The sequence below is a fragment of the Nothobranchius furzeri genome, chromosome 10 (assembly GCF_043380555.1).
Source record: "Nothobranchius furzeri strain GRZ-AD chromosome 10, NfurGRZ-RIMD1, whole genome shotgun sequence".
NCBI classification, from domain to species: Eukaryota; Metazoa; Chordata; class Actinopteri; order Cyprinodontiformes; family Nothobranchiidae; genus Nothobranchius; species Nothobranchius furzeri.
Window position 1 is genome coordinate 58,426,896 of NC_091750.1, and position 17,412 is coordinate 58,444,307.

The 17,412-nt window shown below is 42.7% G+C and overlaps 1 protein-coding gene across 1 annotated transcript in view; it reads left to right on the forward strand.

Annotated features, from left to right (window-relative positions):
- Positions 1-6,007, forward strand: part of pdlim4 (PDZ and LIM domain 4) — a 59,061-nt gene extending 53,054 nt beyond the window's left edge. Inside the window, exons 6-7 of the mRNA XM_015961419.3 lie at positions 2,841-2,991; positions 5,493-6,007. Coding sequence (XP_015816905.3) covers positions 2,841-2,991; positions 5,493-5,697 — 356 coding nt within the window. The 3' untranslated portion in view covers positions 5,698-6,007. The remainder of the gene's footprint in view (positions 1-2,840; positions 2,992-5,492) is intronic.
- Positions 6,008-17,412: the final 11,405 nt, after the last annotated feature.

Below are 17,412 nucleotides of genomic sequence, written 5' to 3' on the forward strand. Positions count from 1 at the left end.
TGAGAATGTGAAATCCAGCCACAGATGTTGCACACACCTCTGTTGTTGTTTTTAAATGGTCCCACAATGGGGGGCGGGGGGCAAGTTGACATTTGACACTTAGGTTGAAGTCAAATCGTCACTCTTTGAATGCATGCCTCGTTGTCAGGCTTTTAAATCACTTTAGCCGGTTCCCCCGTTTGAAGGAGAAAGCTCCTGCAGAGATCATGTTGACTTTTAGGGGCTTTTAAAGTCAGAGTAAACAAGAGTGTCTGTTTACCCAGAATTCCACAGGCTCCAACACAGTTACGTAGTAATGGGAATCAAGTAACAATAAAAGGAAAAGAAAGCAGCAACGTTAGAAAAAGTCAGACAGGAAGTTCTTCTGTGTGTTCACATGTTGCACATGACATGAGCTACTCTTTATTAGTGGGTAATTTAGATATCGATCCTGCAAATTACACCTAAAGTTAGTCCATAAGTTAATGGGGCGACGGTGGCACGGGAGTTAAGTGTTCGCCCCGTAATCAGAAGGTTGCAGGTTCGAGCCCCGCTCAGTCTGTCGCTGTTGTTGTGTCCTTGGGCAAGACACTTAACCCACATTGCCTGCTGGTGGTGGTCGGAGGGACCGGTGGCGCCAGTGCTCAGCAGCCTCGCCTCGGTCAGTGCGCCCCAGGGCAGCTGTGGCTACATCGTAGTTCATCACCATCAATGTGTGAATGTGTGTGTGAATGAGTGAATGACTGGTTGTGTTGTAAAGCGCCTTGGGGGGTTCCAGGACTCTAGAAGGCGCTATATCAAATACATGCCATTTACCATTTTACCATAATCATGAAGCAGTCATACGAGAAGATCACTGTGGGCTAGTAATTATACTGTGGTTAGTCGTAGTTGGCCTGAATATCCTCTGTTGGCACGTCATCAGTGCAGGGAGGTCATGCTGCAGTCTGGGCTTGTGCTCCTCTGATCTGCCTTTGCTGCTCTTGAAACCACTGAAATGGCCCAGACATCCAGTATGAAGCATGTCACTTTCATTCTATGTAAGCAGGCAGAACTAAATGCCTGAAGTTGACGGCTCCTAATGAAAGAAGGCATCTGTGGGGAAGCTTCAAACCGTCTCTACCACCTCCACTATCATCAGCCCCATCATTAACATCTTGTTTAGTAACAGAGCTGAAGTTAGACACAAAGAAGCCATCTCTCATCTGCTTTTGCCAGTAGGTTAAATGTCCGCATGTTCGTGGTGTGGATGTAGCATTACGGTGTGATGGTTATTTCTTGGACTCGGGAGCCTAGGACGTTTTCCCTGTCTGGTGCTGAGCCAGGTTGACTGATGAATCCCTTGCAGGAAATACCACAGCTGAATTTGACACTTGAATGGAGTGTACTGGGAAACAAACACATTGGAGTCGTGCAGAGGACAAGGTGTGAGGCAGAGATAGAATAGGAGAGATTTGGTAAATGTGATGTAGAAATCAGGGTGTGGGCTTCTACATCTCAACACCTTCACTTTATACGGCTGTGAAAAAGAACTGAGTAACGTCTAAGCCCATAATTGACCTGGCTCCCTACTAAATGGTGTCAGGCTGGTCTCATGTTTTGACTTGTCAAGGTGTAAAAAATACACCGTGGCCTGACCTCGTCAGAAAAAGGGCAATAGGGTCTGATGTTTTTAACACGGTCCAGGTTTGTGTTACACCGGTGACAGTTGAAATACCCCAAAACCAAGATATTTTCTTAAACTTCATTATAGCCAAGCAGAATAAAAACTATACCTTTATGCCTTCACCAAAATCACAACTCTTTAAACTTTGCTTTTTTATTATTAATCTTACCGATTTAGGCAGTTCTGAATCTGAAAGATGTTTTTTTATTCATTTATTTTTCCAGTGCGATCACATTTCTGGCATCTAGTTAGAAAATAAATGTCTAGTTTGGTTTTAAGCAAATGTCCTAGCTTAAAGCAGATGCACATATCCCTCCTAAATGATCACTTATGCTGTTACCTTACGCATAACCCAAAAGGGATGGTAATTAAACAGTAAAAGCACATTTAACGTGTTTGGTGTCAGCTTGAGACCTTAGGTTGAATGAAGGATGTTTAGTTTCAAGGAAGTGAACCCAATCAGGATAATAAACCTTGTGCAGAACTTTCAACTTCAATCACATTCCAGACCTCATCTTAAGGTCTCATCACGTGGAACTTGAAAGAATTTTCCTCAAATACACATAAGCCCTTTTGGGATCATAGTCCTGGGATAAACATGGAAACACAAAACTGCTGGTTCACTTGTCACATCACACATCAATCTGGGGAGATTATGTGTGCTTTTACAACAGGCAGCCAAAATCCTGAAACCAAAGGGGCATTCAGTAGTGCTCAGCAGGATTGTGATGACTGGTGGACATTTCATTCTTTCAACAACAATGGCGGATGAGTTCTGTGCAGTGATTCCTTTATTGGCTGTCCGAATACACTCATTAGGCGAGACTAGTTGTTTACGTATTTAAAATGTCACGGACCGATTATATATATATATATATATATATATATATATATATATATATATATATATATATATATATAACATTTTTGTCAGTCTCTCAAGATGTTTTAAACCGCCATTCCATATTGATACCTTCAGAAAATACCTAAGGTGTGCAGAAGATGTGTAGTTCATGGCCTGAAGGTATGATCTCAAAGGGGAGATAGTTGGAGGCACCGTTCTATGGAAGTGATAATGACTTTATAATATTGAATGTCTTGTAACCAATAGTTTTGTATTTGGTCAAACATGCATGCTTCTTTGTAAAATTGTATTTTTTCATCATGTTTAAACTGTTGGTGGTGTTTCTCCTAGGTATGTCTCCAACTGAGAGAATGAGAAGTTTGAGGTCTCCGGTCAGGTCTCCGATTCAGAAACTGGGAAGCCCCATTACCAACCCCATCCCCAGCCCGTTGTCTGGCCTTCAGAAGCTACCCCAGTGCACACGCTGCTGTAATGGCATTGTGTAAGTATTTTATGAACATGTTACTTTTATTGTGCGGTGAAAGTGACTATAGTGAGGAACAATGTCAACATGCAGAGCAGAAATAATCAGGTAGCTGTGAGTGATTTGTTGCAAAAACACTAAAAGCACATCTGGAAATTTAAATTTTTCTACTTACTTTACCACACCACCTGCAGTCGTAAAGTTTAAGACCAAAAACCATGCAGGTGAGTCAGCGTTCTACTCGGATCTGAATCAGAGAGGTTACCACCCCTCAGCCTGCACCAACAGGCCGAAACGTCTGAGAGAGTTTACTTTAATGATTAATCAAAGCAACCCTCCACACCCTTTTCCCAAATAGCTGCACAGTTACACATGGGTGTGTAAACGTCCTCGCACACATGGTCCTTCTGCCAAAGTAACCACAAGTACCGGTTATCCCTCCATAAAAGCAGCTGCAGGTAGGCGCTGATGTCATGTGCCTCCATTTTTCATTAACAAGACATCTTTGTGGGGACTTGTAGGGCACAGTAAGCCCGTTGTGACCTCGGAGCATTTTCAATTGTGTGTAGAGCACTGTGTCAGGCGTTTATCCTGCTAGCCATTCAAGTTAATTGGGAAAGAGGTTCAAAACAGCAGCAGGATTATGAGTTAACATTCAAAGTCCACTAAGTAAAACCTATGCGAGCACCTAATGAACCTTTAAGGTTGTTAAAGCTGCTTTGTGTGACCAAGTAAAGCACAGAGCTTCTAAACTTAGCAGCAGCTAGCAGGCTAATTTAATAATGCCATTTAGTTTCCAAGTGCAACAATGCAGTTTTTTTTATATCTTGCCCGATAGAAAACATGCAAATTAATATGCAAATACCTACAGGGTTAGGAGTGGCCATAAAACATGATAATGGCTGCTTTGCAATGATAATGGAAGGTTGAATAAACAGCTGAGGTGCAATTAATTACCTTTCCTTTTAAAGTGTTTAAGTGCCAGAGCTCTACAGTGACGTCACCTACCCGAAACCTCCGTCTGCTTTTTACTGTTTTCTTAAATGATGCATTATCATGTATTTCACTGGCACAGCCCTATGATGCTTCAAAAAGAAATGAAAAATCAAGATGTTGTTACCCACTTAGGCTTTAACAGGGCATTAATAGCTAAATAAATCCATTGTGAGCTTAATTACATTATTATAAAAAACGGTCTCATCATTAAATGATCTCTAAAATCATCTATAATTGTCACTGACGAAGATTTTTCACTAAATTCAGCACACACCCAATAACTCCAAACAGAACACCTTTAATGTTGGATATGAAGAAGAAACGGGCTGGCCACCGATTGTGCAAGTTGTCTGATTTAAAAAGATGAGGCCGGCAATTTTCATCAAGTGAGAGACAGAATATAAAAATAAATCCAGGAAATCACAAGCATAATTTTTTAAGAATTTATTTACACAATTGTGCATTAAATAATTATTTTTTTGCCCAAAACCTCAAAGTACATGACCCCATTCATCCTTTCCCTAATAAGTATCAGTCGTCCTGTCCCCTTTGCAGAAAAGCAGCACCAAAGCATAAAATTTCCACCCCCATGCTTTACAGTTGGTATGGTGTTCTTGGGATGCAACTTAGTTTCCTTTACCATCCAAACACTAATCTGACAACACACCCTTCTCCAAATGCTCCTCCGGATTATCCTTAGGGTCTCCGGCAAACTTTTGATGGGCTTGGGCATGTTCTGGCTTAAGCAGGGGGACCTTTCGAGGGCTGCTGGATTATATTCCATGATGACATAAGCTGCTTTCAAAAGACACACACTGTGGCGGCGTCAGGGTTTTACTGTTGCCATGGTGTGTCCTTTGAATACGTCATGGTGAGGTGAGAATGTTGCGGCATGCGTCAGTGATATTGTGTTTATTCCATTTTCTAATAAGGTTGATCTAGCCACACTCCATTGTAGCCCCAGCAGTTTTGTGTCTTGCCAATAACAGCACTCTGTCGGTTTGGTGGGCGAGATCAGGACCTGCACAGAGATAGACCAAAGCAACAAAGATGGTGGTAGCTCATTTGAAACAGCTTTGGCATCAACTTTGGACTATTTAGACTTGGGGTTTTCTTTGAGTCAAGAGCAGATAGAGGGACTTAAGTCATTGATTTAGAAAAAGGATGTATTTGCATCTTATTGGATGGTGTATGGTGGACTGCCCTGTTGACTGACATTCATAATGTTGTTCATTGTCTAATAGAATATGTAGACAGTTTGGAAGACAACCAAAGATTTCGCCTTATGACTGAGATGGTCATGGGTCATTGCCAGACTAAATATTCCCATATATTGGGTGGCTTGCCAGGCTATTTTCTGCATCATTATAAACAAAAAAAAATTCTTTAAAATAAAATTAGATTTCCTGGATTTTTTTTTACAGTCTGTCTCTCACAATCGGAGTGTACCTTGGATTACAGGCCTTCCTCATCTTTATATGTATCTGTTAATACTGGAATAATAACCTGTGACTTTTGTGCAGTGGCACCATTGTGAAGGCCAGAGACAAACTCTACCATCCCGACTGCTTTGTTTGCGACGACTGCAGCATCAACCTAAAGCAAAGGGGCTACTTCTTTATCGAGGACAATCTGTATTGCGAGACTCACGCCAAGGCTCGCGTCCAGCCTCCAGAGGGCTACGATGTTGTGGCCGTTTACCCCAACTCCAAGGTGGAGATAGTCTAGAATTAACAGACTGATATTGTCATATCACAGCAGATGGTAAGATAGGACCACTGAGTACTAGCCTACACTGATTAGTGACCTGTCAAGCAGAGCCTGTGATGTTGGATCACTTTGTGTTTTATTTTTATTTTATTTTTTAGTTTTGTTTTGTTTGGGTGCGGGGGGTTGTTATTCCATCAGTACTTGCTCTCTGGTGGATCTGTTAAATACTATGTATATAGAACCTATTAAAGAATGACAGACTGAGGCTTGCTTCTGATGACCTTCAAAGCATTTACTAATCCGTTAGCATTTACAATAAACTATCCAGGGGAGACAGCTCGGTATGAGAAGAGAAACAGAGCTCACATGCAGATTGCAAACATTTAAAACTCAAAATATTCAAATTTAAAATTATTTATAGTCCTAGGATGCAAAAATCAATCTAAAACACCTGATTTTAAGATCTACTCCAGCTGTCGCCAAGCCTTAAAATTGATAACTGATGTGTTTGTAGTGATTTCAAAGGATTAATTGTTAAAATTTGCTTTATTTTGGATACAACTTTAATTTCAATTAAAAAATAAATAAATAAATAAACAGATACCAGTTAAATATAGTCATTGTGTTTTGGTTATGGGTTATCATCTTTTTACACTGCTACAGTTAAACATTATACTGATAAAATGGGCTTTTTAAATTCACTTTTCAGATTCTTTCCATAACAAAACATCTTTCTTTTCAAATCCACTTCACAGCAGTTATTTAATGACTTTTTAGTTTTGTTTAGAATGAAATGACTTTCAGCAAGCTTGGGAAATGGATTTAAAAACCATTTTACTTTCAGAATAGCTAATAATTTTTTAAAAAGCTTCTAAATGAGCACATTAATACATGAATAGAAAAATTACAGCAAATCTGAGTTTATTGTTAAAGGTGTGGTTCACTCATTTAATCTAGACATTTGCAGTCCTCTCTAGTAGGATTGGAATCAGAAAAATTATGAACAATTGGCTTTTCAATGTCCCACGCCTTTAAAGCCTGAATCTCACTGGGAGGAAAATTGTAGTATTTGAATAGAAGCATTTGCAGGGCTTCTTGATTTCCAAACTTCAGTCATTTATGAAAATTTCAATAAATTAAACATTTGCCGGGCAAATGTTCTCAAAATTGTTGCAGAATTGTCAAGGATGTCGAAAACAAACCCCTTTTTCAAAAAGGTGAGAAAAGAGACAACTTTAGGAGAGGTTGGTGACCAAGCTGGGACCAGTTAGAGACAAAACAAGAGGATCAGAAATTCAAGCATGACTAAAGCTGGACTAAAATGAGGATCAACTGCAAAGAAATTAGAATTTTTAACACTTTGTCGTGTTTTAAGACATTCCTTAGTTGTAATTTTTCCACAAGGTTTTGCATCAACACACTTTGTGTCTCATAGTCATAAATTGTCTCAGCATTGTGAGATATTAGTCAATTCATTTAGCTTAATCCATTTGGATCTGATGCAACACAGGTTTTAAAAACAAAACATCATAACACTCTTTACTTCTATTTACAAAGTAATATATTGCATTAAGAGACCAGAGACAAAGTCATAAAATGTAAACTGGGACTCCACATGTGGGAGTAATACTCACCATCTTATGTTTTTTGGACCTGTTACATAGATTCATTACAGTTTCTCCTTGAAAGAGAGAAAAAGACGAGTTGGACGTGTGCAGTTTTATTCCCTTCCTGTGATGAATTCATGTGTCTGATTAAAGCCAAGGTCATAAAGCAAAATGAATCTATGTCATTTCCTCTGAGAGGAGGAAAGAAAAATGAGTGTGTCATTTCATTTCCTGACAGAAAATGAAACTTTTTAGGAAGTTAAAATGTGTTTTTTTTTTGTGCAGCCATCTGTCATATTGTGAATATTCTAGTGAATGAGGTGGAGAAGAGTGATTACATTTTTTATTTTGCTAATATTTCTAATAAAAAATATTTCTAATAAAAAAAAAGTTTGATCTGAAGTAAGATTTTTTTTCCATGTTTAGCTGCTCTGTTAGTAATTTCATTAACTTATGTGAACTTTTCCACCTGTTGTCTTTGGTCTTGTACATATTTGTTGTCTGTACTTACACACGTTTGGATTTCAAATGTCTAAACATTTGACTTTTTTGTATTTAACTTATTGTTCCGCTAACATTGTTTTCTTCCTTTTCTGAAATGATTTACCCATCTTGCATCTTGTTTTTGAATAAAATTAAAAGTGCATTTCCATGACGTGTTTATTCACATTTTTCTTCGGTCTTAACTGCAGGATTTCCCACAAAAATTTCCAAAAATAAAAGACCCTTCAATTTGTCTTAGTTTTAAACCCGAGCTCTGACATGGCTGTTTCTCCACACCGCTCCGTTTACGACCACAAGGCTGCAGTATTTGTGTCTTGTAACCAAATTCCTCAGACGTACACATCACAGAGGCTGTAAATTTGATCATAAAACCGAGCAGGACTTTTTTTTAAGAACAGTAAATCCTGGTTATAAAAGGGGCTGTCTGAAACACTGTAATAAAATTCACAGTTTCTTAATTGCTAAGACTGGGACAAATGAAATGAAAGTGATTTCAACCACGCATTATCTATTGTTGATGGGTGTATGTGACAGCGCTGGCAGGATGAACGGAAAATAACCAGGAGTGATCCATTTAGATCAATTTAAGTGGTTTGGAAAGTAAATATTTGGTCCTAAATCCTTGAGATTGTAGGTATAAACTATAGTTTAAGACTTTGAATACTTTGTTGGCACACACACACACACACACACACACGCCAAATTATATAAATACAGGAAGACATTTTGCCCTCAATAAAACCTCCCCAAAAATTCTGCAGAAATTCTCCAGCATGACGAGCTAAAGAATAAGTGCCCCTAATGCTTTTAATTTAAAGCTGCTTTTACCCAAATCTTTTATTTTCTTATATTTTAACTCAAATTTGTACTCATCTTTCATTTGTTTTATGGCATTTAAGATTTTTGACTTTGCTTTTCTGATTTTAATTTAGATCAGTTTAAAGCTAATTATGATTTTATGACTATGCTTTATTTTGATCTATGTGAAGCACTGGGATTTTCTGTCTGACGAGTGCTATACAAATAAAATTTACTTACTAATCGATGGATGCAGCATAGGTTCTATCTAAACATAGTTTTAGGAATAAAATGTTGCTTTACATCTCAGCTAATTCTTTTCTAATTTAATTCCTGTGAAACGTAGTTTTTAGTGCAGGGCAGAAAACTGCAGGATTTGAAGTTTTATTAATATTCATGATATTTGAAAATCACACCTCTGATTGGCCAACAGCAACTCCAGTGCCTCCATTCGCTCTGCCATGTTGAAGTTTTATCTCTAAAAGTAATACAAGCCTGAAGGAGTTCTGTCGCCATGTGCAGTTGCTAACCCCGGGTTTCCACGGGAGCCGTCAGCAGCACGTTACTGCAGCAGCACGTCTTGCTCGCGTAAGCTGCTGCTTGGCCCTTCCCACGAGACGCGAAGCAGCAGCTGTCACCGACCGAGCACGAAGTCACACGAGTGACTTCGTCAGTAAACACAACAACAAGCAGGAGAAAACTACAACATGGTTTGTGTTTTATGTTCTCTCCGTTTTATAATCGCCAATACGGACCTGAAAAACAAAGGAGACCGCTAGCTAGGTGATAACTTCTCACGGGGCCGCACAGTTAGTAACCTTTTTTAAAAGTAAAGCAACCGGAAGGCAGTACGTTCTTTATTCTGAAAATCTCGGTAGCTTCTCTCCATTTCCGCGTCCGATTTCCTGTCTTTCCTTCCCCAAAAATGTCGAACTTGACCCGTTTCAGAGGCGTCGCGCGTAGAAAATAGAACCGGCGCGTAAAGGCCGCGACATGCTGCTCCTGAGACGCGGCCGACTCGCGCTGCTGACGGCTGCTGACGGCTCCGGTGGAAAAGGTTCTGTTGACCACAGCGGTTCCTATCAGCAGCTATGACGTGCTGCTGCAGTAACGTGCTGCTGACGGCTCCGGTGGAAAGCCGGGGTAATGCTAACGTTAGCTTCTACTAGCTGAGACGCAAAGCCCTTTCCTGTCACGAGCCAAGATGGCTGAGTCCATGAATGGTAATTTGCAGTGTGACATAGATCTGTGTGTCTTTTTTAATGTGATCATTTCCTCAGCCGTTTTCTATCGGCGGCTAACAGGAAATGGGGTAGAAGGCTATTTTCAGGTTTACCCTGCATGCGAAACTCAGAAATAAGGTAAAAAATTGGTTACTCCGTAAACTGGATTTTTAAATATTTATTTATATTTAAGTACTCTAGCTGTGGCTGGTTTTGGATATCTAAAAATAATTTCAGTCCCACTCTCTGAGTGCACAGACGGTTCTAAAATCTGTCTAGCAGTGTGAGTGAGGTGTTATGGGACAGCGGAAAACAACGGAAATGAGTTTTTTTTTTTTTTTGCCATCAAGCTCCAAAACCGATCTTCATCTTTAGTCATGCAAGTGTTTTGAATGAATAAAGCTATGGTCCAACTATAGGCCACCTGACTTTAAGTCTGAGAACTGGAAAACTGAGACGGCTCCAATATGTCAAACTTTTTTTCCATCACACTTTTCCGTTTATATTAGCTACTTTCTTCAATCAGCCCTAAATTACTTTCATTTTCTTTTATTCAAAAAAGGGAACAGACAGATTTTTCACCTTTGTCTAATGCATGAGAGTTATACAATCAATTACAGTCAGAAATTAATGTTAGAGCTTGTTAAGGATCGAAATGTCTGCTTTGTTTTGCACAAAGCATAATTATTTTACATTTATGTTTTATCTGAGTATACCTCAAATTTCCAGTAAGTATAAAATCACCAGGTCTCTTAGAAGAATCTGTGTACCTCATTCTGTCTTTATGGAGCATAGCATTCATTCCAGGTTTAAAGGTCCATACGGCACCAATCTGTTGCCTCATGATTTGTAGTTTAAAGCTATTTCTGTGTACGAAAGACTGCACGCCAACATGCTGTAGCCAGTCGTTTTCAGGTGTAAGGTAAATCGGCAACACTCTAATGTATTTAAAGCATAGAAAGACCAACTTCACTTGTTTTTCAATACATTTGCAATGGTCTCTTAAATGAGTGAATGACTTATTAATTTTCTGTGGGAAAAAGGCTTTGGCGCTCCTGTTTCAGGAAGTAGAAGTCACTGGAGTGTGAAGCAGAACACGGCAGGTTTGGGACTCTTATTAAAACGATATTCGGACATCTCACCTCTGATTGGCTAATAGCAACAAAACTCTTCCTGTGCCTTTGTTTGCTCTGCAATGCTGATGTTTCGTCTTCACAAATAGCTCAAGCCTGAAGGACTTCAGCAATGTTGTGAAGTTGCTAATGCTAGCATTTAGCTTTTACTAAATTAGACGTTCTCTGCCGTTTCCTGGACAATAAATCATCCACAGCTTTCCCCGTCATGAGCCAAGATGGACGAGTCCATCTATCCATCCATTTTCAGTCTCTTATCTGGGATTGGGTCATGGGGCAGCAGCCTAAAGCTTGGTTTATGCTTGACGTATTTACTTTCCGCTTGGTGATGCGGCTCGCGGATGGAACGTGCTTCACAACTTGCAGCGTTTATGATTCATGCGGCTTGTCTCTGCGGTGAGCCAATATTCTCCCAAACTGAACGGGGCAGCATGGAGCTCTACGGCATGCATCCAACACTACACCATAGTAGAAGTAGAAATCACTGTTGTTTACAACATGGCATTCCAGCATTTTTTTAACAGCGTCCTTGTCTTTTCCGACAGTGCAAGCTATTTCTCTCTGAGAATTATTAACAACATGTTGATCACGGTGATCTTTGAGAGCTGAATCATACAAATGTCTGCATTTACGAACCTCTGCCATACTAGTTCTTGCCAGTCCGCCATGTTTTTCTGCGTCCGACCGTCCGCGTGGTTAGAAAATTTCCTAGGTGCGCGGTGCGGAAAGTTTGGGCTGTGCGGAGGCGCGGTGAAGGGGCGTGGTTGTTAAAATGACGCAATTTCGCCGTGCTGAGCCATGCGAACCTCGGACGCGTCAAGCATAAACCGAGCTTAAGCAGGGAGGCCCAGACTTCCCTCTCCCCAGCCACTTGGGCTAGCTCCTCCTGGGGAATCCTAAAGCTGGGCGGACACTGTGCAACTTTTTCACTCGTAGCACTCAGCTTCAGCTCAAACTATAAGACTTCCTCGCAGGGCAGATCTCACGAGTCATGTGCTCACACTGCACGACCCAGTTCTTGGATGTGAACTGACTGCTCACACTGTACGTCTGGTAGCAACACGTCGGCCCTAAAAATATGCTAAAAATAGCAGTTTTTACACAACACGTCAGACTTTTTTGTCTTGTCTTGCCTGTTGTCCTTCGGGAGTGCTGCGGGAGGACACACAGGGATTTATGGGGGTTGGATGAGGAAAACGAAATAAAGAAATTAAATCTGTGTTTTGTGATCAGTTTACTTTGACATGAACACGACAAACACGGTTTCTTGACAATCTGTGAGTAAAAAAACCATGTAGAAATAAAAACGAACAAAGTGTGTTATTAGGGAAATAGCGGGCGAGTGGTGTTGATGCAGGATTGCGCATGCGCCGTGAGCGGTTCTGATACTTTTTGGGTCGCAGCCGCTTGCAGCGCCGCTTCAACAGTGCGATACCCTCACGAGGGACGAGCAGAATAATAAACACGCCAGAAGTTTGTGCGAGCTCACGATTGCTGATCGGTAGCTGGTCACGTGGTGTTAATCGGCTCTCGTAACCCCCTGTACACTACACGATGCTCAGCGCAAAACTCACCCCGATCTCGTGGATTCTCGCACGAGTGGAAAATCGGCTCAAAAAAGTGAAAAAGTCGCACAGTGTACGCCCGGCTATAGGCATTCCCTGGCCAGCCGTGAGACTATCTCTCCAGCTTCTCCTGAGTCTTCCTTTAGGTCTTGTCCCAATTGGACATGTCCAGATAACCTCACCAGTGAGGCATCGAGGAGGCATCCTAACTAGATGCCCAAGTCACCTCAACTGGCTGCTCAATGTGGAGGAGCAGCAGATCTACTCCAAGCTCCTCCCGGCAGGCCAAGCTTCTTATCCTATCTCTAAGAAATCCTGTCCTTAATAGTCATGGACTAATTTCGATGAATGAGTTCATGAATGCCAATTTTCATTGTGACGGAGATCTGACTGGTTTTTCTCCTATTTTCTTTCAGCACCTAATGCAGGAAACAGGGGTAGAAGACTCAAGCTGGAGAGATAGTCTCACGGCTGGCCAGGGAATGCCTATAGCCGGGCGTACACTGTGCGACTTTTTCACTTTTTTGAGCCGATTTTCCACTCGTTTGAGCTACAAACAGGTAAACAAAACTGTTTCTGTGTTTAAAAAAGAATGAAAGCATGGATTTACAAAGACACAGCAAGAACACACCTAAGATGTTCAGGGGTAGAAGACTATTTGCACGTTCAGCTTGCATTTGAAACTCAGCGACTGATCATATTTCAAAAACAACAAGTTTGTCAATGAACTTGGTCTTTAAAGGGAGTTTGCTAGTCACTGCTATGGAAAGGTTGGAAGTTTACTACCTGCAAGAAAATGTATTTTTTTTTAATGAAGATGCATCAAAAACTTTTCTGGCCATTCATGACCTAATTTTTTACATGCAATTAACGAATTACCTAATGTCATTCTACTCTTACAGCTTTCTTCCGAGGGTGAAAAGACTCGCTACAAACAAAAGATGATCTTCTGTGACAAATCTTCCAAACTGACAAAGATTTGTACAATGCAGAGAGTGCTGAAAATGTTGCAGATGATGAAAGGTTTTACACAGAAAGCTTCAAGCTTGTTTGGATTATGTTTTGTTGTTGTTGTTTACAGCCTACTGCAGAGAAGAAGCTCAGACTGAGCTAAATTGATTCATAGCTTTATGTTTTGGTATCAGTCACACTTCAGAGCAACACTCGAGGTCCTGATCCCTGATGATTCAGAGCCACAACAGCTGAACCCACTCAATTATATTGGACTTTTTAAAACAGAGATTTAGACATTTATTGTAATTTACTGCAGAACAAAAATATTTTTTACCCAAATGAAAATGTTTTAAACAAACCTCAAAAACATTCAATAGGAATGTTTGTCTGCGATCAACATAACGAATGACAGAAGTAACCAATTTTGAAACTCTTGCAATTCACTCAAACTGAAACAAAATCCACCTTGGCAGATGAATTTCTCTGTCATCATCATTATTCTGATGCTGACTAAATGTATCAGAATGTTTACATCATTAGCTGTATATGCTTGATCCTATCTGACTCCACCCTGGACCGAAGCGGTTTATGCTGAGGGATCAGCATGAAGACAAAGCTGAAGAGGACAAAAAGCTGTAAAACAATTACTTGAATTGTATTTTTGCTACAGATTAGCAAACCTATTCTGGCATAATCAGTTTTGCATTGAAATTTTACCCATGATTTGTGACAATAGTGCAGTAAAGATTTAAAAATGTGTTTAATTCACTATGAAGTGTAGAAAAGATGCCAAGTTGACATTTATCCTGCATCAACTGGACTTAGACACATTTCTTCTCTATCAAGTTTGCTTAAATAATTTAAAATATTAAATCCTAAAGATTTTTTAGGTCTGTCTGCTCTGACTGAAACCTTAGCTAAAAGCAGGATTATGGTATTTGCTCCAACAGCAAGAATGCTTCTTTACTCCACCAGATCCCAAAGAAAACAGGCTGAAGTGAGTAGTGAGACGTGTGAGCATTTCTGGTCTGAACTCTACATTCTGTCAAAGTTAAATAGATGAATATGAGACAGTAATATCAAGGGAAGCAGAGTGGAGCTTTAATTTATAGACGTTGCCTCATTCTTTCCTGCTCTCAGATCGCTCTCCAAAACAGCCTCCAGCTTTGTAGGCCTACCTCATCTTTTCACAACCATACTTTAACATGAAGACACTGGGCAGCAGACACCATGGTAAAAGACGTTGGTACCTTCACAAACTCAGACACTAGTGAACCTGGATCTCCTAAATCACAGATGATTTAAAACATACAGAACCAGAAGAATTAATATTCTATTCAAACAGCAGACTCTGCATGTTCTTTGGTCATTCATCATCGAATTTCATGACCAGGTTCACATGCCTCCTCCTTGAACCATCACCTTATCGTGGTGGAAGAGTTTGAGTGCCCTAATGATCCTAGGAGCTATGTTGTCTGGGGCACTTAGTGCCCCTGGTAGGGTCTCCCATGACAAATTGGTCTTAGGTGAAGGGTGAGACAAAGAACGGTTCGAAGGATCTTTCATGGCGGTTAAAACGAAGAGTCGGAGTACCCGGCCCGGAGGGTTACCGGGGTCCCACCCTGGAGCCAGGCCTGGGGTTGGGGCCCGTGAGCGAGCGCCTGGTGGCCGGGCTTTCGCCCATGGGGCCCGGCCGGGCCCAGCCCGAACCAGATACATGGGCTCGTCCAACTGTGGACCCACCACCCGCAGGAGGAACATGAAGGGTCCGGTGCAATGCGAATCGGGTGGCAGACCAAGGCGGGAGCCTTGGCGGTCCAATCCCCGGACAAGAAAACTAGTTTTTGGGACATGGAACGTCACCTCGCTGGCGGGGAAGGAGCCGGAGCTTGTGGCAGAGGTTGAGCGGTACCAGCTAGATATAGTCGGACTCACCTCGACACATTGCATTGGCTCTGGAACCCGAGACCTGGAGAGGGGTTGGACACTCTACTTTGCTGGAGTTGCTCCGGGTGAGAGGCGGAGGGCTGGGGTTGGCTTTTTGTTAGCCCCGAGACTCTCTGCCTGTGTGTTGGGGTTTACCCCGGGGGACAAGAGGGTAGCTTCCTTGCGCCTTCGGGTCGGGGAACGGGTCCTGACTGTTGTTTGTGCTTATGGGCCAAATATCAGTTCAGAGTACCCACCCTTTTTGGAGTCCCTGGGACGAGTGCTAGATAGTGCTCCATCAGGGGACTCCATTGTCCTGCTGGGGGACTTCAATGCTCACGTGGGCAATGACAGCTTGACCTGGAGGGGTGTGATTGGGAGGAACGGCCCACCTAATCTGAACTCGAGCGGTGTTTTGTTATTGGACTTCTGTGCAAGCCGCAGTTTGGCCATAACGAACACCATGTTCGAACATAAGGATGCCCACCGGTACACTTGGTACCAGGGCAGCCTAGGTCACAGGTCGATGATAGATTTTGTAGTCGTATCATCTGACCTGCGGCCGTATGTTTTGGACACCCGAGTGAAGAGAGGGGCGGAGCTGTCAACTGATCACCACCTGGTGGTGAGTTGGATCAGATGGCAAGGGAACATGCCGCGTAGACCTGGCAGACCCAAACGCATAGTGAGGGTCTGCTGGGAACGCCTGGCAGAAGAACCTGTCAAGACGGTCTTCAACTCCCACCTCCGGCAGAGCTTTGACCACGTCCCGAGAGCAGTGGGGGACATTGAGTCCGAGTGGGCCTTGTTCCACTCTGCGATTGTCGAGGCGGCTGTTGCTAGCTGTGGTCGTAAGGTGGCCGGTGCCAGTCGTGGTGGCAACCCCCGTACACGCTGGTGGACACCAGAGGTTCGGGGAGCCGTCAGGCTGAAGAAGGAGGCCTACAGGGCGTGGCTGGTCTGTGGGTCTCTGGAGGCAGCAGACAGGTACCGGATAGCCAAGCGGGGTGCAGCAGTGGCAGTTGCCGAGGCAAAATCTCGGGCGTGGGAGGAGTTTGGTGAGGCCATGGAGAAAGACTATCGATCGGCTCCAAAGAGGTTCTGGCAAACTGTCCGGCGCCTCAGGAGAGGAAGGCAGCAACTCGCTCACACTGTTTACAGTGGGGATGGGGAGCTGCTGACGTCAACTGAGGCTATAGTCGGACGGTGGAAGGAATACTTTGAGGAGCTCCTCAATCCCACCAATGCGCATTCCGAGGAGGAACCAGAGCTGGGAGGCCTGGGGATGGACTGTCCGATCTCGGGGGCAGAAGTAGCTGAGGTAGTCAAACAACTACACAGCGGCGGAGCCCCGGGGGCGGATGAGGTTCGTCCTGGGTATCTCAAGGCTATGGATGTTGTAGGGCTGTCATGGTTGACACGTCTCTACAACATTGCGTGGTCATCGGGGGCAGTTCCTAGGGAGTGGCAGACCGGGGTGGTGGTCCCCATCTTTAAGAAGGGTGACCTGAGGGTGTGTTCCAACTATAGGGGGATCACACTCCTCAGCCTCCCTGGAAAGGTCTACTCCAAGGTACTGGAGAGGAGGGTCCGATCGATAGTTGAATCTCAGATAGAGGAGGAGCAATGTGGTTTTCGTCCTGGCCGTGGAACTGTGGACCAGCTCTATACCCTTGCAAGGGTGATGGAGGGGGCATGGGAGTTTGCCCAACCATTCCACATGTGCTTTGTGGATTTGGAGAAGGCTTATGACCGTGTCCCCAGGGGCACCCTGTGGGGGACGCTCCAGGAGTATGGGGTGGGTGGCTTTCTGTTAAGGGCCATTCAGTCCCTTTACCAGAGGAGCGTGAGTTTGGTCCGCATAGCCGGTAGTAAGTTGGACCTGTTCCCAGTGAGGGTTGGACTCCGCCAGGGCTGCCCTTTGTCACCGGTTCTGTTCATCACTTTTATGGACAGAATTTCTAAACGCAGCCGTGGTGTGGAGTGTGTCGAGTTTGGTGGCAGGAGAATCTCGTCTCTGCTT